The sequence below is a fragment of the Augochlora pura genome, chromosome 8, assembly GCF_028453695.1.
Source record: "Augochlora pura isolate Apur16 chromosome 8, APUR_v2.2.1, whole genome shotgun sequence".
NCBI lineage: Eukaryota > Metazoa > Arthropoda > Insecta > Hymenoptera > Halictidae > Augochlora > Augochlora pura.
This window is the reverse complement of record NC_135779.1, coordinates 11171307-11196146: the sequence shown is the minus strand read 5'-3', so window position 1 is coordinate 11196146 and position 24840 is coordinate 11171307. Positions and strand designations below refer to the sequence as shown.

Below are 24840 nucleotides of genomic sequence, written 5' to 3'. Positions count from 1 at the left end.
AATTAAGAACCCGTGAAGCAGTGCATCGGACACGCTCGTCGATCCGTAGTCGGTCCTCGATCCTCCACACCACACCACACCATCGAGCGGTGGGTTCGCCATGGCCGGCCAGCAGAGGCGCTGCTCGCCTTCGGTCCGCTTCGGATCGAGCAGATAGTCGTGAGCCCGTCTGCGGTGCGGACGATCGTGCGACGCCGCTCTGCTCGTATCCCTTCGCTCGCGGCGCGCGTGTGTCTGAAAACCCGTGGTGCTTGTCCTTGGAAAAAGAAACGGCCGAGAGAGAGATGCTGGTTGCTCATCCGGGCGGTTTGCGCGCATTCCTGGAGCGAGGCGACGGGTCCCCGGGGCCGCGGGAGGGCCCGATTCCGTGGCAGTGACTCAGACCCTTTTACTTTTACGTCGTGCCGGAGTAGTGCCCCTATCCCGTGCTATCCGTGTCGTCGCTCGATCTCGACACACGTCGTCTCGATCGCGTCGCGTTTTCTCGTTACCGCGGACGCGTCCGAGCATTCGGCGAGTCCGTGGGCCCGTCGCGCGGGTCGCCGCTGTTCCCCGCATTCCTGGGCCCGTTTTACTCCGCGGTCAGGTTGCCCGTGGTCGTCGAGTGTTGTTTCGGTTAAGGAACCAGGTGATTAACAACAGGTGCTCCGAAGGTGATACCACCCCCCCAGCGAGTGATAGGTCCCACAGCAGCGGTCTGTTCGTCGTGTACAGTGCGGCTGCTGCGCAGAGGTCAGCGATAAACGGCAGGCGAGAACGAGCGTCGATAGAGGGAACGCTGGACGCGGCTCGCTATCTGCTTCTGCCAGCACTCCGACACCGTATTTGTTTTTCGCGATACACGTGCTCTCTCGGATCGCTGCTCGGTTATATTTAGAGGGGCTGTGGGCCTGGCCGAGCGCAATTCGGGGCCCTCGACCGCGGTCGCGCCCGGACCCCTCTCTGCCGGACCGTAAAGTCAATTCGAGGACACTCCCGCCACAGTGGACCACCGACTGGTGCGTTCGGAGTAACTTCGAGACCCGGTCGCACGTGTCGCACACATTTTAGGGTGTTCGTGTTTGATCTACGGTCGAAACGACCGTAAAGGGTGGATCGTGACCCGGCATTCGTCTCCCGAGTCGCACGGACTTCGTGGCAATCGAACAATAGGAAGCTCCGTGGAGAAAAACCGGGACGTGTTTCACTCCGGGTGGTTGCCAGAGGATCGACTGTTCTAGGATGTTCGGTCTTGCGCAGAATTCGGGCGGAAGCTTGGCGGAACTTCGAGGCCATTGATATGCGAGCAGGGGAGACATGTTGAACGCGACGAATCTCGAGGAGTCCCCGAAGCGGCGGTCGACGTTCTACGTGTCGTTGGACGGCGAGACGAGGCACCCGTCCAAGATCCCGAAGACGATCAGCTCCGACCCGGACAAGTTCGCCAGTAACACGTTCCCGATCAGCAAGGCGGTGCCCACCGTGATCTTGACGCGGACATTGAGCAACAATGAGTCGGTGTCCAGCGGGAAGAGGACCGAGGAGACGTTCCCGGAGTCGCGGGGCAAGGTGCAGTCGCTGACGAAGATCTTCGAGACGCCGAAGAGCGAGCAGCAGCCGCCGGTGGCCGGGTCCGAGCAGAGAAAGAAGGTCGAGAGGACCAGGTCGTTCAAGACCATCGAGAGATTCCAGAGCCGGTTCACCGGCAGGAAGGACGCCAACAGGAAAGACAGCCGTCTGAATAACACGATCGCCTGCTTCGAGGTGGAGGACGAGAACTCGAAGAGGAAGACCGACGAGAAGCGGGCCGGCAAGATCGCCGAGTCGAAGGCGAACGGAGCCGCGAAGAACGCGTCCACCGAGACCAGGAGCAAACAGAATGGGAACACCACGTTCACCAACTTGTTGATACGCAGGACCCATAGCACCAAGCTAGCCAGGAGCACCAGCACCCTGGTCAAGGTGCCCGGCAGACACGTTTCGGTCGACAGCCCCTGCGGCGTCGCGACGCCTGCCAGGAACGAGAACCGATCCGGGAGCGAGAAATCCAAGGATGACGAGACGCCCGAGGACTCTGTCGCGGATAATGACGAAGGCACCGAGTCGTCTGTCTTCGAGGACGCCGACGCGGACGCTGGGATTCATTCAGGTATCGAACTGTGGGAAACTCTTTCACACTAGCTACACATTGTTTGCCGAGTTTTTAATGGGAAATTTTTGTCGCACGGAGAAACACCGTCGCCGATAGTCCAAGCGGAAGATTTTCCTTTGTTGATGATCGTACGATGTGTTTCCGCTGGTCGCTGTTTAATTGCGCACACGTTCCTTTCCCTAGCCTTCCGATCACGTTGCCTCGATACACTGTCGATTACGACGCGATCGATAGGTTTTTAAGCCTTCGAATGTCGACGTGTTGACGACATCGAGACTTCGCATCTTGTTCAACGAGATGCAAGCATATAATTTTACTCTGTAATCTTTACCATTATTTACCGTCAGTTATGTCTTTGATACGTAGTCCAGTTTCCTGTGGCAAATACTCTTAGCTCTTTGAAGTGTCCTCGTTCACAAAAGGTTAAATCATAGTTGAGCAACGAGGTTCCGAGAAACGTCTTGTTCGCTTGCATTGCAGGTCGATTTTATGTCTTGCAGTTACGATGCATTTTTAGCGGAATTGTCGATAGAAAACGTTGACAACACTGGATAAGGAATGCTCGCGATCGCGGTATTAAGATTAATGAGATCAAGATTCTATCGGGTGTGGATCGACGCAAATTATTTCGGATTTGATTTGATCGCTTCTGACAGCAGATTAGAAAGTATTCTTTATCTCTGCAATACTGTAGGGTATTTTAATATTCTGATCGCCATTAAAGAGAATAAATGTCATACTTCCGAACATATGCTCATAAATAACAACTCCAAAATATGTTATAGATCACAATGCTCACATGTTATAGAAATGGAAGAACGGTAGTTGTCACAAAACACTTACTTATTATTAGAATTTGATGTTTTTTTCATAGTAGAATTTACAAGAGGTTAAACTTATGTTGAATCCAAAGTCGAATACAAGTCTATACTTACACTTGTTCATTTCGATTGTAAACACTGAATAATGACTTAATAACAATTGCCATTACGAGAGAGCTCGTGTTACTCCACAACAGTGCTGATAACGTGATAAAGGGTTAATATTACTAAGTAAATACATGAAATAGTATATTCCCTAGTGCATAATGACGTATCAAATTATAGAAATGTTTCGGACAAAGTATAATTCATTTTCCATTATGAGTCGTATTAAACCAGAAACATTGAATTTGTAAGCTCGTATAATTCCACGGATATATATTAATGAACTCGTAAAAAATAAATCCCGAATCGTGTTTGTTTATTTATTATTAATGCGTTAAACCAGATGGTCTATTAGCGATCTGCAAATCTCGTTAATTTTTATTGGAACCTGGCGAGCTTTATCCGCAATGCTTTTTGTGGAAAAAAATGGGGTAACAGGTTTTCGATTGTTGCATAGGGTTCGGTTTGCGTGTTACAAATTATTTGATCAGAAACCGACCGGCGACGTGCTCCCTTTTTCGGTATTTTAGATCAAACTAAAAAGCTTTCACGTGATATATGGGACACATTGTCAGCCACCCCAGGTGGCAGAGAGATGATCTCACCCCTTATTCCCGAAACCGGGGTAGCCCGTGAATTCCTGGGCATTCGATACCTCCTTTCGAAGCAAATCACATTTATTCGCAACGCTTCTCAATGTTTTATCGGGCAAACAATAAAAAGTTGAAGTATATCGGCGCGGTCGTAAATCAAGAATCGTCGGGTCGGTTACGCACGCCGCCCCTGCTAAGGTCAAAATTCAAAATAGAAATTCATTCTTTCCGGGTATTTAGTAACGGCATTGTTGGGCTAAACCAGAAATAAACGTAACAATAGAATAACAAGCAACAGTGGAAACGAATGTATTCGCGAAACTTGCAACGACGATTTTCCGATCGATATAAATCGAGCAGAATTCAAAGCCGTTTGATATTTATCCAGATATGATATGATAGAATTTGATATTTTATCAGATATCGTTGCATTTAAATCTTTAAATAATTTATAAATGACAGTCTCTTTAGTTTTGCCAGACTACAGATTTTACGAATTTATAATAAAAATTAGTAGAGACAAAACAGTAAAGACATTCAAAGAATTTGACAGTGTTATTTTCAATTCATTAAATAGTCACTGTACGTAGCAGGATAAAAAATTTCAGGATATTATACATATACAACAATTAAACAATTTCATATAGATTCACGACATATTTAATTTACAGACTACAGATATCTAAACAAAATAACATAATACAGAGAAAGGTAGAAATTTCATTCTTCGACAGTTTTGTAGAATACATTTAATGAAGATTAACAATGCACATACAGAATTATGTAACAAAAAGTACCATAAATGTAATAAATAATCTGAGAACGACGAAACTGGATTGGCGCAAATTGTACGCGTTCTTCAAAAATACAACTAACTCAAACATAAAACTCTGAAGACAAAATATCAGAGATAAACTACAGATTATCTTTACTCTATTTACGACTTGTTAAAATGATTAAAACATAAATAGACAATTTCATCTGACTTATATTTCCTATACGAACTTCGACAATGTAGATTTCGCATAGAAATCCACAGTCTATTGATAACCTGGTCGACCAAACCGTAGCCTCCGCGCACAATAAGTCACTAAATTACAGATACGAATCTACCTCCGCCGTGATAATATTTATTGTAGAAAAAGAATCATTACGTCAGACAGTGGCCCCAAAACTGCGAGCGCATTCATCCGGCATTCCGATCTGTTGAATAAATAAAGAATCTCCTGCTGGTGCCGGGCCTTTCCGAGATTCGATATTCAAAAGAGGGAATAAAGAATCGAGCGAAGGGTTCGCCCTAAGAAGGTCACAGGAAAGTTCGGCAGAGGGAAGTTGGAGCCGTGTTGGTCTTGTTTTTAGGACCTGAAAGGCAGGTGGCCGCACCAGTAAGTAGGTCCTCTGGGTTCTTAACGCAGGTCCTTTACAAACACTCGCCCCTCGAGAGAGAGAGAGAGAGAGAGAGAGAGAGAAAGAAAGATAAAGAAAGAGGGAAGATAACGAAGAAAAAAAGGAGAGATAGATGGAGAGAAAAAGAGCGCAGGAAGCAGCCGCGTCCCGGAGCTTTGCACCGAACAAAATGTCGTCTAATTACAGACGCTTCCCCGAGACCTTCGTTAACCTTGTCGTCCCTGTCCCGTTACGCAGCGGCTTTATAAATATTGAACGCCGCTGGGGCATTATTAAAAGCGGCTCGATCGGCCGGCTTAATTCCGCGTGAAATTCAATTATGCTTAGGTGCGTGGTTAGTTAGGTGCTAGAATAGGTTCGCTTTGTTCGCGGCAGCTCGGCCGAGAATTCTTGTCAATGATAGCCACGAGCCGAACCACGGCGTACGGAACAAATTTGCGGACGATTCGATCGCGGGAAGCAATTCGCTCGGAGCCAACCGGGCGAGGGAATATTTTATGAAATGCGGCTAGCAGAATTGGAGCAGAAAATTCTTTACGCGTTTAATTTCTGCGCGACGCCGGTTTCCGGGAAACGTTTACGATTTTTATTGGAGAACTCGTTGACTTGGAAAATGATAATGCAGTTTTAGAACTGTGTGGACGAGTTCCTTAGAAATAGCTGTCGATAGTGCTATAACTATGTTCTTAGGCGAGCTGAACACTTTTTAAATTAATCGTTAACGTGAAATCCTGTTTTCTTTTCGAAAATTTTACGAAGGCGAAAATAGTGTGATACAATTCGTAAATTTTTCTGATACTGTCCCTGTTTTATATTTGAATGCGTTAAGTATGTATATGCATAAAATAATAATAATAATAACAATAATATGTAAATAATAATAATAATATATTTAAATTATATAAATGCAAAAAACCGTAATCTAGCGATAAATATTGGTTGAAAAAAAATGCTGCCTCGGTACAAATTAATTGCAAGCCTTATGCGTTCACGTGATAACTAAGTAAAAGGTTTTCTTAATGATAATTTAGCGTTACAGTGAGCACTTTGAAATTCTGTAACGATGGAAAGTACAGTCGCGCGTTCGAATGTTAACTAGAGTGGAATTTACGGTTTCGTTTTACTTTCGTTTCACTTTCTTATCAACATCAAATCACTGCAACTATGGTATTTTTCAACAGAGAAATAAGTAGCGTACAGTTAACTAATTTTCACTTTACAATCAACTACCGTTTGGAGTAACGAAAAGATTCTCCTCACGTTACTTAATAGTGTCCATTATAAGATAGCGGCATCTGCTTTTATGATAAGAGAAATAGTTTCTTGCAGTGGAGATGATAACCCTACGAAGAATTTAATCGAATTAAGAATTCGAGGAGATTCTAGTGTATCAGATATTGAAATGTTCAATCTTCCGAGTTAACAATATAGTTTGAAGAAATTCAAGAGATGTAAATGAAAACGAAATTAAGGCGCATGTTACAAGTGACATTAAATAAGTAAACATATTATATTCGTATATGGTGAAATTGATAGTATAGCGAATATAGTGAAATATAGTAAAAATAATTGAAAAATATTTTTACATTCTGATTAATTTATTAGAATTAGGTATATTTCGAAATTCATTTTTTTCTGTACTTTTGCTAAAAACCTTTTTATTCTGCATAAGGATATAAGATATCAACAATATTTTTAATTATCTTAATTGTTATCCAAATACAGCATTAACACTAGAGTATGCTAATATCCTTTGTTCTCGAGCAGCGACTCTGAGACACCGCTAAAAGCGTCTACATAAAGTTTTAAAATAATTTGAAGAATATTAAATTTGTTTATATTTAGAAAACTGTTAAAAGTGCAAAAATCGCACGTGCCAACGAGCTAAATGTCATTTGTACATGCTGCGATAAATCATATAAAATCTCATCGAATTTCAAGTTATTGCAATATGTACTTAACGTTATTTTGCATGTTTCGTTGCTTCTAGCGTTGACGATCGATTCAGTTAGCTCAGTTTCCGAAGTCCCAAAAATTCCGCGGAGGTGATCTCATTAGAGGGCACTCTCAGGAAAAGTGACTCACTTTTAACGACAGTATAATGAACGAAAGTTTCGGTGTCGGGAAACGACTCCGAAACTCTGGTGCATAGAAACGCGATTAACGAGGTGGCAGAAACCGAAGTTCGCGAGAACGTGGCGGGAATAGCGTTATTTTCTTTCGAAGGAACAGGTGATAGGGTCTCCTCTCCGGGGCTCTGTAATCGGCTGTCCTTAATTATCGTAGCCCACGGGCGCGCCCGGCGAAGAAATAAAACGATCGCGATCGTTCTCCTTGCAATTTCTGGCCGGCTAACGGGACCCGGCGAATTCGCCGATGGATCGCGAATTTCGATCGACTCCGCCGGGCTTGATTTACGGGGGCAATCCTCCCTTCGACTCCTCTATTCGCTTTCTATTGGACGCTCCGCGACGACATTTCACGCCCTGACTCCAACGGCGTTTTTATGGGGACGTGTCAATTAGAAATCCCGGGCGACGGCTCTTTATAATCGTCTGGAAAATCCGGTTAAATTCCACGATTTATCGGCCCCGTGAAATCGTTTTTGTGAACGTTTCGACGTTCCTTTGTGTGTTTAACTCGACGCGCGCCTTGCCGCAAATATTTCAGCTAAGATATATGGGTATTTACGAATACCGTTTCTCTCGGTCGTGCTACAGATTCTTCATTGCAATATTTGTTTGATCGCACAATTTTAATTAATCGACGTTGCGAATGTGTAACGGATATTTCAAAGATTTTACAGAATGGATCTATCATAGTTGATTGACATAAATATTTTCTTTATTGCGCGTAAAATTATTTCCATGAAACTGTGCCGGGTTTACATTTGAGATATTGTACGTTGTTGAAAGTAAGCAAATGTAAAATGTTCTAATTGTATTTGTTAATTGAAAGAAACATAAGAAAGTTTATTTTTTAAAATAACACTTTTTCTATGCGTTTATTTTATCTCATAAATATTAATCATAAGAAATAGAATTTTAAGTAAATAATAGCAATTTGGACGTATCGATAAATTATTTTAAAAAATGATTTCCAGTTGATCTTAAAAAAATAGTATTTCGTTAAATAATTTTCTTTAAAGCTGCCTTTCACCTACCTTTCGCGGTATTAGTGAAACCCTCTCTAATAATATTTTATCTTCATAATTTCAGTTCAAGCGATCTTTGGAAGTCAAATCTTGTAAAACAAAATTGAAACCGTATTTGCAATTCAAAGCGGATGTTAAATTGCAAATTCTTTCGGTAATAAATTACATTAGCCTAAACGCATAAAGTATAAGTTATTTCTTGCTGAAAAATCACATTGCACATATTTCATACGTAATATTGAATTTACGAGCCTTAAACATTCCTGCAAAATTGTAATTAAATGAAATTAAATTTCTGCGAGCCCAAGGTTGAAATTTTAATCTCGATATAATAATAAACGAATCTAACAAATCCGCATCGATTGCTTACTAGGATATATTTAAAAGCGACTTTAATGCTTAGAAAAAATTTCAACGGAATTTAGCTAACGATCGCGTTATTGTCGCAAAATCCATGCAATTTCTAACTCTTCGATTGTGATCGATGAATCGTTTATCATTGTACACAATACGGTTGTTACACGGCTACTTGCGCGGTTTCTACGTATTTATTAAATCTAATGACGCAATAAAGGTAGATATTCATGAATTATATACGATGTGTGCTCGGTCCGGTTGCAAAATGAAGAAAACGGTTTCTCGTCTTACGTCGAATGGTCGCGGTAAACTCACCGAGAGAACTGGTATGTGTTCAGACTGGTTCAGGTTCACGTCCGGAAGCAAACAATTATCACTCGCCGCGCTATCTACCGATGGATTTGAAACAAAACATTATGGCCCGACGTAGCCCATTAACCCTTCAAACAATATCTCGTCTGCGCAAAAATAATTACGGTTACGGGATATCAATGTTGCAGCACTTTATCTTCCTTTGGATACTACATTTTGTGTAGTAATTAATTAATCATCTACGTATTACTGTTAGCAATAAACAAATATGCTCGCTTCGAATTATAAAGTAATGCATAAACATTTTATAATAATAAGCAAATGCGTCCGTTTATAAATTATAAAGTACATAATGCGCAAACATTTTATACTTCTATAAAGATGTGCAGTATAAATTAAGGATTAATAGTATTATAAACAATATTATAATATTAATATAATAGTGTACTATAACTAATATTGTAATATTAATATAATAATATATTATAACTAATATTATAATATTGAATAATAATATGTTATTGATACATTAATGTAGTAATATAATATTATAATTAATATTAATAAAGCTTAGTCTATGTCAAAATTAATATTATCACTGACATTTTTAAAATTTTTCTTTATTGATATTGTATTTATAAATATGGAATTTATACAATAATGTCCGGATATTTTACTTTCAAGCGTTGTACTAGACTTTAATGTCTAATTGGTGTGTTTTATGTTTCAGGTAAGACATTTCTACGATTAACTTTTGTGGCTCGAAATGGTCAAAGCGAAGTACTCGTCTGTAAGTAAATTTTTCAAAACTTGTACACCGAAACGCGTCGGGTCAATTTCGTCGTGTTTGTAGAAAACCAATTGTTTGTAGTGCATATGACAGTTTTTACTAAGCTCGAGAAAATATTTTCAAAAATTCCATTTGGTCGCGTAAAATTTAAACGGGTTGCAACTTTGGAACAGAACTGTAATAACTCGTCATTCGTGAGATCGACTTTCAAATTATTTTCCGTTCAATACTTGTGCAATCAATTATAGGTCGGAGGGGCCAACGAAATTCGATCCTTACGTAACGGATTATGAGTTACAAGACGTACAGAATCCAGTTTTTATGTAACCAGTTAATTCTTCGGGTATCATTTTCTCGGGTTCGGAAAGACTGGTTTCTGTGCGGGTCCAATAAAATTGATTGCAACCTTGACAGTAAAATTTCAGAAAATTTGTCGAAGAGAACCGGCGTGCCGAGTCACGGAAAAGATTAGGTCACTAAGCATATGGGAAGTTTAATGTCTTCCTTTACGCTTTCTTTTACGACTAGGCATAGAACAGTTACTTTATTCTTAGCACGCTCCCAGACCCCCATATATGGCACATAATGATTTTCAGTAAAAAGCTCATAAGGCACACTCAATTGAGGACAAGTCCTACGAGGAAAATGAACCTAAAGCCTTCCACAAGCTAACAGAATAACAAACCATTGGCTTCTTATTATTACATTAGCTCACTCTAACGCGACCTCTGAGCAACGGTGTTTATTGTAAAAAAATCTCGAAGGATTTAATGTTGTATCTAAGTAAATTATCTATTAATCCAAAGTTTTGTTATCCATTACAAAATAAAGTTACACGTATATCCAAAGTTTACATAGACTGTATTTTAACAATGACGTAAAATGACATCCTGCATATGTTTACAGAGTGAACTTATTAACAATTTTTCCTAAAACTAATTTATTACTAACAAGCAAAAATAATATCAATGGAAAGTCGTAGTTTTTCCCCAAATGTGAACATGATAATAATTCCCCATGAACGAACTAAATAGGACGTTCATTAAAAATGATGTTATTAACTATTCTCGGGAAGGCATAATCATTTTATAAATATTCAAACTATGAACTTGTTCATTCTTCGTAATATTCCGTCTGACACAGTGCATTTTATGCATATAAAATTGCCTTATGCAACAGTTACACTTTTAACAATTTTATAAATCTAAACTTGGATAATATTAAAATTATCTTGAAACGTGATATAACAATTTCAATAGTTCCTCAGAATTACTGCTTTAGTGTAAGGGATTAAACCAGAATTAATTAACAAATAAGGAATCATTAAGAAAACTAAGTAGAATATCGATTATATTTACAGTTGCTACAATAATTCATTGTTCGCAAACAAAAGATTTATTATATTCTTGGTAAAACCTTTCTCTAAATATTCAAACTGCGAATTCGATAATAATTTCTCACTAGAAAATTAGGCGAGCTATTCATCGCGAACGTTTATCGCAGGAACGCATTATTCGCGTGCAAAGGAACAACGATTTCGCGCGCGAACCGAGAATATTCGTATTCGTTAGACGCATTCACACTGTACACGTCGCCGTAGATTCGATTAACCACGCTCAATTTTCCCTCAAAGGGCCACGACGTGTTTCCAGGCGAAAGAAATTAAGCCGTCGACAAAAGCGCCACCGGTGCACGCTGAAATATTCATGCGAGAGCTACTTATGTCCACTCCAGTTTCGAACAACCGAGTCCGCTACCACGGATCATTAGAACGACGCGGAAACGACGACGTAGAACCGTTCCCGCGCCCCGTAATTCCCCGAACATTGTCCGCGAACTTTTTTTTTTACAAAAGTTCGCACAAAGGAGACGGCAGAAAAAAAAAGCAACGGGAACGACGGGCGACACGGGGAAAAAAACAGATCTGTCGGGGGACAGAGGAAATCAGGGCAGGAAAGGGATTTTCGTCGGATCGCCGATGAAGAGCTCCAAACTGTAATGTCATCGTGATTTTTCACCGTCGGTGAAGGGGAGAACACGGATCCCCATTAAGTGCTCGTTTTGCGGGTTTCGGGGTTTCTGTTTTTCATCGGAACGTGAAAAAATCGGGATCGCGTCGTCGTTGGTCGAACGGTGGTTAGGCGAGGCGAGGGGCGATCGTCGAAAGAACGACAGATAAACGGACTCCACACATGATCGAGCGTTACTTATCTGCGACGCACTGGCGCAATATGGCCCAGAAAGCATTATACCGCGATATCGTCTGCCGACCTTATGTCGCTTTTAGGGAAAATCGGGCATGCGTTTCTGGAGCGCCGCGCGTTTTAATACATTTCGTGTCTTCTTTCAATGCCCAGAATTCGGACGGGGGAGATTGACGTTTCTTCGACCAGCTCGTTTTTTTATGGCAGATCTTAGAGTAAAGCATCGATCACTGGAATATGGTTTTTACACAGATGTCACGAAAGTTAATAGATCAAATACTTATCACAGAGTTGGGCATTATTCGAACAGCTTCGAAGAAATGTTTATGTAAAATAATTATCCGATTGAATACATTTCATAAGTAAATATTTTATTCGAACAACAATTATTTATTATATCATAAATTATTCTACCCGTTTATTCGAATTTAGTTGTGCGTTATCATTTTTATTAAAATCGTATTATCTATTGTATGAATTCTCGTAGGAATAAATTATTATTCGATTAACTCCTTGCCGTGCCATTTCCTTTAGAAATTGCACGATTAGAATTTCTTCGATCGCACTAAATTCTTAGATAAAAAAGAAAATTTTATATTTATCGTGTGCTTATATCTACTTGAATGTTTAAATATTGGTAATGGGGGAATAAAATTTTATTCCCAGTACCTAATAGATTATTACTACAAATCTCCATCACGAGTCTAACTCGTTAAAGTACGGCAACGGGTTAAAATGTTATACACATCAATTTTTATTCGATTGCATAGTTTTATTCAATAGTCTTCATTATAATTTCATTAATATTATTTAAAAGAAATAGTAGATGTTTGCGTCCGTGTCGAAAAAGTTCAATTTGTCTTTCATTAAATTGGGCTATATTGTGAAGTCTTTGAATGCTACGGTATGTGCAGAGAACAATCCACTTATTCTTCTCTTCTTTATTATTCGGTGATCAACGAAACGTGTCCACTGTTTCATGCTTAATCCAGAAAATCCTGTTTCACGCGCAGGACACCACCATTTTTAATTCAGAAGCCCGCGTTCCGCCCGTAAGCCACTGTGATTTTAGGATTACACGACTCGTTATCCCGATCGCGAGGATTTTTATCGCGCGCATAATCAACACGCGCCGAACGAGAGATTTAATCCGTGAATTTAATACGGCGTAGTGTTGTATTTGAAATGAATAATAATTTTGAAACCGTGATCCGTATGGAATATCTATTTAAAGATTGGTAATAATTACAATATTTACTGAGTTTACAGGATATTTCAGGACTCGGTTGCGATCTTTTTAACTGATTATCAATAATTATACACCGAATGTAATTTTCATATTGTTACTAACAACTTGGTAATTATAAACGAATGGTATTGATAAAAACATTGTTACTATCGAATGAAATCTTAACAAAATACCATGTCTGTATATTCCAGTTTTATATTATTTCTAATACAAGGGTATACAAACATGACGTACAAGTATCAACTGATATTTAAACAAAAACCAAAAGAGATTGTATGCGTATATTTCTATTTTCCATTATTCCCATTATCTTTAATACAGAAATATAACGCTTTTATGTTTTCGTTTAAGCGTCGCAAAAAATCTAAAAAAATATACTTCGAGCCCGTAATTATCCATACCGTGGTATTTTTCCGTCACGTTTTCATTTCTCCTTCGCGGTACGCGGCAGAAGCAAAAGTTTTCCACGCCTTTGCGAAACGATCCGCGAAACAAAATGGTTGCTTTAATTACGAGTATCGACAACGACGTGGATCGAAAAGTGTGAAACCCGCGGCATTGTCGCCGGTGAAAGGATAAGACAATGGCGGTCGCGTTTAATCGCCGGCAATAAAATCGAGAAACAATACGAGGATCTGCCGTTCCTTTAGCCGGTAATTGTGTTCTAATTGCGAGCGCTCGGCGCGAAGCGGATGAAAACGTGCGCCGGGAATGAAACAAATTTCAGGCCGCGCGCGCGCGGCGGCTGAATGTAGGTCTCGTTATGAAATGATTTCGAAACCGGCCGTGTGGCTGTTACTTAATTGCGGCTGATCGTGCTCAACAATCGATGTTGCGACGCGATCTCGAGAAGTATCACGGGAACCGAGTCGGATTTCCACGATCTTGTTCCGACGAACTGAAAACGACTCGCGCGTATTTATCTCGGCGATATTATTTACACCCTGCACAGAATTATAATTAATGCCGATGTTTTCCATCGATCCGTGAAATTACATTTCTATTTATGCTTTGTCTGCGTATCCTTGACAGAGACACGTGACTGACTAATAATGCTAATAATTATTGGTTCTTTGTTTTAGTTTTTAGTTTCGCAAATAAATTTTTTTTAGTTATTTAATTATTAGGTTATTTCATATCTCTCGTTAATTACGAAAATCACCGGCAATTTTCTACATGTCTGAAATGACTATCAAATTCGTGTAGACAGATTTAAATTAATTTATTCCTCTTGATAAAACAGATTATTACAAATGCACTTTTTACTTGTCGAATCGTATATTATCGGTACTTTAAACAATTATATAAATACCAAACAAAAGTAAAGTACAGTAACATTTTTACTTTCATAATATCCTAATATTATACGAAACAAATAGTCATTTAATTTCGTATAATATTCGACATAAAATTAAAAATATAACTGGATATTGCTTGTATTTGGAAGCTAATCGTCAAGTTATTGACTTCCTAATTTAATAATTTCATATGTATATATTATATTTCATTACTGTACATAATTTAATAAATTCCTAGCTTTCTATCCGACGTGCGACAAAAATTACCTGCATCACATAATATATTATTGCAAAAATGATGTGCGAGTGGAGCGTAATATTAAAACTGGTACATTCCGGTGTCTATTTGAAGTGAAATAGTCATAGGAAGGTCGCTGAAAGTCCGGGACGGTATAAAAATCGAGAATTTCCCCAGGTAACGGCAGCCCCTTGATGGAATTTGTTTATCATTTCCATCAAGGCCCGCCGAATAGCGTCGGCCATAGCCCCGATATTACGCCCGGTACACCTCGTGGTCCTTGCGGATAGAATGAATCAAATCCTCGGGCAGGAAATCGCGTCCTTCCGCGAACGGTTGAACGTGAGAATACGCCGGAAATTTATTCCCATCGGATTTTACGGTATGCTTCGATTCTATGCGGCGGAGAAGGACCGACCGGCGGTGTTCGGTCCGCGACTTCGCTTTCTCACGATTGGTTTTCAAGCGAGAGTTCGATCATTAACGATTGGCTTAGATGGACGGAGTGACTGGTTGGTTGCGCTATAAAAGTTCCAGCGTTGAGAGCTTTTCAATTATCGACTGGAAAACTCGCGATCCACGCGGAAAAGAAAAATATTACGCTGTTTCGCGTGTTTACGCGTCCGTGAGTGTTACACATACAAATACCTGAAGGATTGATGATTGTAATTAGTAGTTACAACCATTAATTACAATAGGACAACCGGTTTAGTTGAGGAATCTCTAGTAGCTATTTTTGCGAACTGATCGTGGCAGTTTATATTTGAACGAACAACGGTATCCTAATTTAAATGATTTCGCATGGTCCATTTTATCAGCATCGATCGCTGAATAAAAAAATGTCGAGCTCTCGAAACTCGAAATTTTATGCTAGTTTTTTTGTTCTAAGATCTCGAAACCTAAGTCGGTATTTAATTTACATAAGTAACTTATGAAAATATTGTGACAGTATGGATTTATTTTTATGTAACTAATAATAATAATTAAAACAGAGTAATAAATAATTCACAAGATAAAAATTTACTAAACATTTACATTTATAAAAGTTTACAGTTGAACGCATGCCTTGAGCATAGGAATTATTTTGTTACTTCTAAATGAATAAATAACTCTAAAAAATCCTAAATTGAACGTTTCCTGTAACTTGTAATGACGCTTGTTTACACAAATGATTATTTGTATATTAATATATAATATATATATTAGCATATAAAGATTGTTAATCATAATTCCGCATAAATTAACTCCGAGAATTGCCGAACTACGTAAAGCGAGCTCAAAGTTCATCGTTGTAACATTAAGAGCATGCCGAGTCGACGTCCAGCTATTTTAATGGCAGGGAATCTTTCTGAAATCGGAATCTTTGTGCAATCGTTTGACGGCATTTCTCGGATAAGATTGTGTTCAATTAAATTAACCAATATTTCTTATTCTAGAAACTACATTCCTCTGTCCGTATTTACGTTTCGGTGCACGGAGAGAAAAAAAAAAGGAAGTCGCGTAACGACGATAATGCTAACGAGACGATTTCGTAATGTATTTTACATGCAGATTAATTCAAATTTAAGTTACTTGATCCGTAAACTTATTGGCGTAGACCAGGTCTCTCTTTATCATTATAATCAGAATCTGCTAATTGCGTTGGGAACATTTTTACTACATCGTGTCCGTAGTTTATTGATCCTGTTCCGAGAACTGTTTGCACATCTTCTGGGCGGCTGTCTTCCTTCAGACACTTTCTAAAAAAAAAAATCTTTCTGAATCTTTGTGAATCTCGTTACTGTTAAATAACTTCGTCGATTTTTATATAACGACGAATGATACTTGACAGTATTATAACCAGGAGAAAGTTATGGCTCCGGGTAGAAGAAAACAGTTTTAACGGGCACTGCAGTTATCCTAGTTTTATCTATTTATTCAAATTCCAATTAGAAAGTACACGCATTCTCACGGCAAAATAAGCATCGTACTCGCATTCAGCGAAACAATAATGAACTTTGATTTCGGGTAACTTTTAATCAGCGTTTCCGTATAGAAATATATAAGTTATTTAGCAACTTTTGAATTATTTCTTTTTTCTGTTGCAAGTTAATTTGTACATCAACACTTTAATTCCGCTGTAAAAGAATTATGAATTAGAATAATTTAGTTCGTAAAATTAAATAATCTAATGCATAAAATCAAATAATCTGATTCATAAAATTAAATAATCAACTTCATCATAAAATTAAATGATCTAATTCATAAAATTTAATTGAATTATTTCTTCTTTCCGTTGCAAGTTAATTTTCACATCGACACTTTAACTCTGTTGTAAAATATCAAATTTAACAATTATTTTGAATTTATATGATAAAAATTCCGGAGATATATTTATTTGTCATTAGATATTTTGGAGTGAAGGATTAAAGTCTATGCTACTTGGCTAGTTAAATTACATTAAAATAGAAAAAAGTGGCAAGTAATTTCTGTTTATGCACAAGAATAGAATAAACATTTCATTGAAAACCGATTTCTTCGAGCGGGAAAGTTGAAGATCGAAAAATAACATCCGAACAAATTGAGAACGTGTCAACGATTTCATTCGAGCCCTGTGTTCGGTCATTGATAAATTACCCCAAACAAACAGGACTCTTTTGAAGGATCGATAATCCGTTTATCGCGGCACGAACTCGTGTTCGCGCGGCGATCGGCAGGTTTATTTCTGCACGGGCGAAACATGTTATTGGAAATTTTCATGAGAAGCGGCCGTATTTCCACGGGAGAAGCGTAGTTTCTTCCGAGACGGCGCGAGAGCATTCTAACAGCCAGGCACCGCAATTATGTAGCGAGCGGATTTCTTTCCTTTTTTTGCCCCCCGGAGGCTCTTAATGCGTGAGAACGGACAGTAATAACGTTTAGCAGGCACGCCGTATTTAAAACAGTATCAAGCGGGATCTTTTATTTCGCGTTTTCCAACGTTTCTGCATTTTTTTTTCATCCGGCTTTCACCGGTAAAATCGCGTTTCACCGTGTTTCACTGTGTTGATCCTTATCGATCACGGTGCTTGACGTTATTTGCAACAAGTTTCTTTTTCCTTCTTCCTTTTTCCTCCGTCGTTTCTTGCGTACCTTGTAAAACGGGCGCAGTAGGTTAACACTGAAATAAGTGCATCTTAATAACGTCAAAGATACACGGGAAAGAGGTGTAATTAGCTTTACTCGACGACCGAGCTGCTACTGAACGAAGAGCAAGAAGTCGACGCGGTATGCTGGATGAACCATTCCGAATTTTTGTTTATAGAAGATTATCTTTAGCTCTCCTAATTTTATAATTATCTTTTTCTACTATATTTAGTACCTTTCATTTTTATTGCTGTTCTATTATTATTAACATCGTATCGGAGTCTTGTAGTAAAAGTAAAAGAGCTTCTGTTTATATCCGTTTATGCTAATGAATAAGTTATAATTATTATTTTCTTGGAAAAGTAGAAATTGTAATCATTCTATGTTGCTATTTACTACTTTAATTATCTATATTTACAATAATTTGGAGTATAGTAAAAACTATTGCGATTATTTATTACGACAGGTGTATGTTAAAATACCGAATGCATCATCTTAACAATCTAAATGATGAAACGTTTTCTGCTCGTGCATTGGAAAATTGTATCACGAGGTTCCGCGCGATACTGCCGCATCGATTGCACCCTAGAACTCGAATTCTATAGGGAACATAAAATAGGGTGGAGATTTAGAATACCATATTATATATACAAGAATAACAAAATGCAGAAGTCACCCTTGCTGTATTTTAGGCGTATGCACGCATACTGTGTCGCGTTTCGTGTGATCGATTGGAATGGAAAATCGGGAAGGCAGACAAAAGGTCTTTGCGTTTGTCAAGAAAATAAGGCGTGGTACAACGAAAACATGTCTCTAATTTATTGCTGCAACAGATTCCATTCTGCAGCATTTGCGGACGTATTTAGCAATAAATGTGGTATCAAATGAAATGTAAATATGTCTTAGAAAATTCATCTGAACGATATAGTTCACTGTTTTCGGTGATAATTAATAATTCGGTGATTTATTCCTTTGTTCTCCAATAGTTCTGTTTAATTTGTGTAATTGTTCGAAATTCGAGATTTTTTTTCATATTTGCGTCGCGCTCGATGAACTTGGCGAGACTCTACTGTGTAATGTCCATCATTTAAGTAGATCACCAACAGACTGGCAAAAATGTGTCGCGATAATGAACGCTATCGTTCAACCCACTCTGTCTACCAGAACAAAACAGTTGTTTGCGTAAGCAACGCAGAAGTTCGTTAACCCTTTCACCCATATATTATTTGCCACATTGTAGCAAACAGTGAATACAGTTGAAAATTTCAAAAGATTTACTAGTCGACGGGTTCTGAAAATTAATCTAGAAATCTTGATGATATTTTGATGATATACAAAATATATAGAGTATTATTAAATTTAACCCTTTACAATCGTATATCTAACTATCAGCCACCAAAGCTACTTGTTTATTTTTTTATTTTTACATAAAATGATAACATATCATTGCGTTACATCTGTCTAAACTTAGAACAACAATAAATAAATTTTGTTTCTTCTTTTTAATCTTGCATATTATGTCTTATTGTTCGTACAACAAAAATTAATTCCGACCAGCAAGACTCTTATGTGGGAACTTAATACGACCGCAAAGGGTTAAAAGGAAATTCGTAATCAAATCTGTATTGTTTTAATACCAAATTAAAATTCAATATCAACATTTCGTTTACTCAATAAGATTTACCGATACTTAATCACGATGATTCGGCTAAGGTTTTACATTCCACAATTACCAAGATCGCAAAAGACACTTCAGTATGAAATTATTTTGCTTATTAAAATAAATAACTCTACGAGTCGGAGGGAATATAGTCTTTTAATGTCACTATGTTCCATAAGAACATGATTTTTATTTCCATCTCGTAAATTCGGAAACGCGGCAATTTGAAACGATTGAGATCGCGATATAAATATAAAATATAAATAAAAATTGATCCTTCCCAGACGCTTCTTCCATTTCATCTCTTCGCCCCTGCTCCGACGCATTACCATTCCAATGCTCGCCGCAGGGTAACACAGTTTCCCAAAATTCCACGCGTGATTATCATGCTTCGTTGCTCCGTCTGCGGCTCCCACTTTGCGAGGACAGAACGTGGTCGGAGTTGCGATGCCAGACGCGCCTCGTTCCCCGGCTTTCCGGCGAAAGAAAAATCGTTCCGGCGTGTTTGAACGGGGTCCTCCGGTTTTTCGCATTCGAGGACGAGAGCCGTCTTCCACGGGAGGGTCGACCACGTCGTGATCCTAAACACACAAACGTCCGAGCGAATCCGAATTTACGGGTCCCATCGCGTTATTGTAGTCGAGCGAGTCGTGCATGAATGTTCCGAGAGAGAGCGTGCTTTTGAATGACGGTACCCGATCAACCGAACAGGCTCGAATTCTTTAGCTTCCGGGCATGATCGCGTGTACTAGTTGGTAAAAAAAATCAAATTTCCATTGCTCCGTCTCTGTACTTTTTTTTCGAAGTGCAAAGATAATTACCGAATTCTCTCGCGTTTTGTCAGTAATTTTTCGAGCGTTTTGTCAATAATTGTTTATTGCTTGATCGAACTGTCTTAAAATCAATTTTTTAACACTTTTTGAAGTCAAAATTGACCTGAGAGAATTGATCATTTAGTCTCGAATATTTTTGTATCAATTTTACATCACTTAGAGAATGTTTAGGCATAACATTAAATATAATTGAAGTTACAATGATCACAGTATAATCAAAAGTTTCTTATTTAATGAAAGTCAATATTTATCTAATTAAAATGATATTAGTCTGTAGTCAAATCGATTGTAAATGAAAGACATGTTCATTGATTCCGAGTAAATAAGAGATCATTTTCTAACGAATTTACAATGGCGTAAACTAGCCTGGCTGCCGCAATGAAGAAAAATAATTAGTATGATTTTAAAAATATGTTTAGAACATTAAAAATAAAAAAGACAAATACACATATCAAGAATGTACGAACGTCAATTCGGATACAGAAATACCACACATTGCTGCAACAGTTCTAAAAGCGACTCCATAGAATGACTCCATAGGAAGACTTCACTCGAGACTTGCGTGAACGAACTATGAGACATACTTCGCTGAAAATATTGATTCATCAGAAAACCTTCTCTATTCTAAAGTTTCTATAAAATGCTACTTTAATTGAAACGCTAATAAAATATAACGTAATTATGATTGAATTGTAATTTAAACTGCCATTTCTATTTATATTTTAATAATTCCCAAAAATGTTTACCCTTATTCAGCACATGCGTTTATTAAATCGTGTTGAAATTTCTTAAACAAAAATATCATTAAAAAGTGGAAATAATTATTTCGAACACGAAAGGTTAAGCAACTAAATCCTTCGCCTTGAATCAATCATTAAATTTCCATTAAATTTCCATATTTGTTACACTATAACAACTTAATAACCATCTTCGAAACTTCTGACGTTATGTCATGAAAATTCCGAATTACCACACATAATTTTTACACAAGATCCTCGATATTATTGCTGAACTTTGCAGCAAATGTTATAAGATGTCAGTACATGCTCCACTTTCTATATTCTGCAATCTCCCCAGCACAACATCAATCATCTTCAATTTTTCATTCCCTTTCACGTGGCGTGCCTTATCAGATCTTCTTAACAACAAACAAAACAATGCAACGTCACAGTTCCACCCGACACGGTACGGGATAACCAAAGGCAGAACATCGACGACGAAGCAATTAAGATAATCGTTATAAATCGCCGGAAATATTCCACGATTGACAATATTATCTTCGACCGCTGCTCATTATCGTCCGCGAAGTCGCGCTCCGACGGCGAATTGACTTCACTTTCCTACCTCTGCCAGCGGCGACTTCGCGAAACCGGTCCTCGGGTGTCCCGATATTCGCAGCGACCCGTCCGGCACCGCACGCGAGGTCAGTTTCGATTACGCCCACGCTCGAGCGCCGCGAAACTTCCTCGATTTTATCGGGTTCAATGGGGCTGCCGGAAGTGACATCAGGCGTCGGATCGGGACCGTGTACGTACCGTCGGAAAACTGCCGGCGCACGTGGCCTCCTGCAGTCAGAAATCATTAAGCCCGACCGACCGTCGAGGACGAGGATCAATTGAGACGACAATTCGCCGCGAGGCTAGCGGAATTGAGCGCTAACTCGGCCGCGAGCAATGCGACTCTGCGAAACTGTACGTGTCCGCCTAATTCGCGACACGATTGGGCTCGTCGAGCAATGAAGCGATGCGAGTTTTTAATTTACATCGTGTCGGACAAATGGAATGGCTTTTTTTGGAGAAAAAGAGCTGCTTCTTTTGTTTTGCTTTTGGTACACCAGAACAGTGCTCGAATGATTTAGAACACGATTAGGTCAAATTTCATAGTTTAGTGACGCATTTTCACGTGTCCTACATGGAAAGTCCACGAAAGATATTTTTTTATAAATTACACAGTTTATAATATAAATATAAGTAATATAACGTAAACGATAGACATTTAAATAAAAATAACGTAAACGATAGACATTTAAATAAAAATAACGTAAACGATAGACATTTGTTCTGCTATGCTATCTTATTTTAGTCAGTTCTGAAAGAGTTAATTATTATCTAAAAATATATAAATATAAGAATAAGGTAGGTTAAACAAAATACAAAGTGCAGGGGACTAAATTCAAAGCTTCGATCTTCTTCGAGTTCTACAATAATGACTAATGTTAGATTTAAGTATTACATAAAGCCTATGCTTTATATTCCATATTCTAAATTCAAGTTTATATTTATGTTACGATAAAATACACATGGGAGCTACTTTAAGCAACACTACATAATCCACTTATATAAAAAGTTTAAGATAAAGATCCGACATAACCGGAAGATTTTCGAAACCGAAAGGTAGAAAGCAACGAATTAAATAACAATATCGATGATCCAAATAGAACGATTTCGTCGATGCATTGATTGGTGGAAGTTGCATAAAGATCGGTGCTCCATTAACAAACATTTATCCCATAAAAATCTCAGTGTTAGCATCATCATCGTCCGACACGGTACAAAGAGCACGTCGTTGCAAATAATATTTACCAACAAGTCGATCAATGAGAATGCAGCTGCTCGTTGGCGAGTTAATTGATTCGATCCTCTATTTTGGTACGGGCAGACGTTCCATCGGTAGGAACGGCGCGCGGCGCGCGTCGATTAAACAATTTACAGCGTCGGCTCGGCCGAGACACGTTTTGTCAGTTCGCCGGCAATGAATCGGAAACAAAAGCTCGGCGGCCGTGTCTCGCCGAACGGGCGATGGACACGCAACTAGAAAGTATGACGTGTCAATCAATCATAATCGCGGGGATTAATTGCGTTATTACATTATCGCGTTACGCGGCGGGCCCGAGCCGTGTCGGCGAGATCGTCGTGAATAATTAATCGCGGGTTCGTTGCACTTTGCCGGCAGAACGCGCTTTCGTGCCGATCGGTGAATGTAACTTACGACACTTTCCTTCTCTAAGGTTACGCTTTATCGTAGTAAACAAGTCCCCCTTTCTCGCGGAACGTAACGCGCCGCGATCGACAGGCTGTCTCGAATTCTCGAGCTGTGCGATCATCGCGGCCACGATCCCTCCCTCCCCTCCGGGGTGATTCAGTTTGCTCGGATGCCGAAGAATCCTCGAAGATAACGACGGCCGGCTTCGAGAACCATCGCGTACGAATGATAAGATCATTCACCTTGCCGAGGTAACGCGTTCCACTTATCTCGCATTATTAATTCGACCGGTCAAATATTCAACGGGGATATCGAACCGCGAGCGTTCCAGAAAAGTTCACCGAGAAACTCGGAATGATAAAGGAGTGTTCCACGTGTTTCGCGGTCGGAGAGTTTTGCTCCAACCTGTTATTAAATTGTTGGTATGCTGCTGGTACCGATTAAAGATTTCTTCTGTTACGTACTTGCAATTTTGTCGGCGGGTTCGTCGTACATTCGCAAAATAGTTGGCTCGAGTTCTATTCGATACTGTAACTGTTCCAGGATTTTCTAGTAAAAGCCAGTTAATGTTTCGAGAGAATTGAAAGTTTGATTGAACCGCGGAATTTATAGAATTATAAGAAAACGAATTGATCAAATAGAAATTGAATAATATCGTTATATTATTTTCAAGTCATTCAAATGAAGAAGAAATAAAATAACTATCCACGGTAGCTCCAGTATCTTGCAATTAGGGTAAACAATTTTTGTTTTACATAAAAATCCTTCGACTATGAATATTATACTTCGTAATAAAATTGAGTACCCATTGCTTAATATAGCAGATAGATTGAAAGAATTTTAACGCGTGGACGTATTATGTTTAGTCTACACAATTATTACAGAACGAAAGTAGTTCCCATTTAATTTTGTTTTTATTGCAATTGACGCAGGCATAAAATTTTCGTTGATTATCATAGAAATTTGACGAGCCTTCTGCACGATACACACTATAGTACATTATTGCGAATAGTTCATCAAACATGTGTTCAATCTGTTTACAAATACAGCATTATTTCGGACGATTAGAAACTGTAATTGTTGAGCATCGTGTTGTATTTTAGTTTGATTTTCCGATCTTGTAAGCATGCTTCTCGTATTCATGAGAAAGCGTCTGGCATCTTGAAACACAGCAGACGACGAACATCTGCAAGGAAAGCCCACGGTGTCGGACACGTGTTTGCGAGGCTGCGGCCCAAATTTGACCCGACGATTTCACGCGCTGAAATATTTCGCTGTGTTCATAGATTTAACGACCTCGTGGCCCTAAAAGGGATCGGCCAACTTGTAGGGATTTAACTACCTCGTTATCCTGCACCATGTTTGCTACCCTCCAAGCACGATCTGTTTGCACGGATAATCAAATATAATATAACAAAGTTAACTTATGCAAATCAATGATCTATAGTACCAATTGTACCTTCTTAACGAAACATTGTGTCATTTTGCAAAAGCTCGATAAGTGTCAGCTCATAAAGTTTATATACTGTTTTATAGAGATTGTTATAAATGTTAAACAAATCCATTCTTACTATTTTTTATGTAGAAGAATATTTTCAATT

The 24840-nt window shown here is 38.9% G+C and overlaps 1 protein-coding gene across 10 annotated transcripts in view; it reads left to right on the top strand.

Annotated features, from left to right (window-relative positions):
• Raskol (Ras GTPase-activating protein raskol) overlaps positions 1-24840 on the top strand; it is a 335723-nt gene that overhangs the window by 223498 nt on the left and 87385 nt on the right. Inside the window, exon 1 of one of the 10 annotated variants that reach the window (XM_078189685.1) lies at positions 29-2128. The exons of 6 other annotated variants lie outside the window; for them this stretch is intronic. In XM_078189685.1, the coding sequence (XP_078045811.1) occupies positions 1297-2128 (832 nt within the window). In that variant the 5' untranslated portion in view covers positions 29-1296. Of the gene's footprint in view, positions 1-28; positions 2129-24840 lie in introns of those variants that run through there. 3 more of the 10 variants (XM_078189686.1, XM_078189682.1, XM_078189684.1) reach the window with 3 other exon arrangements.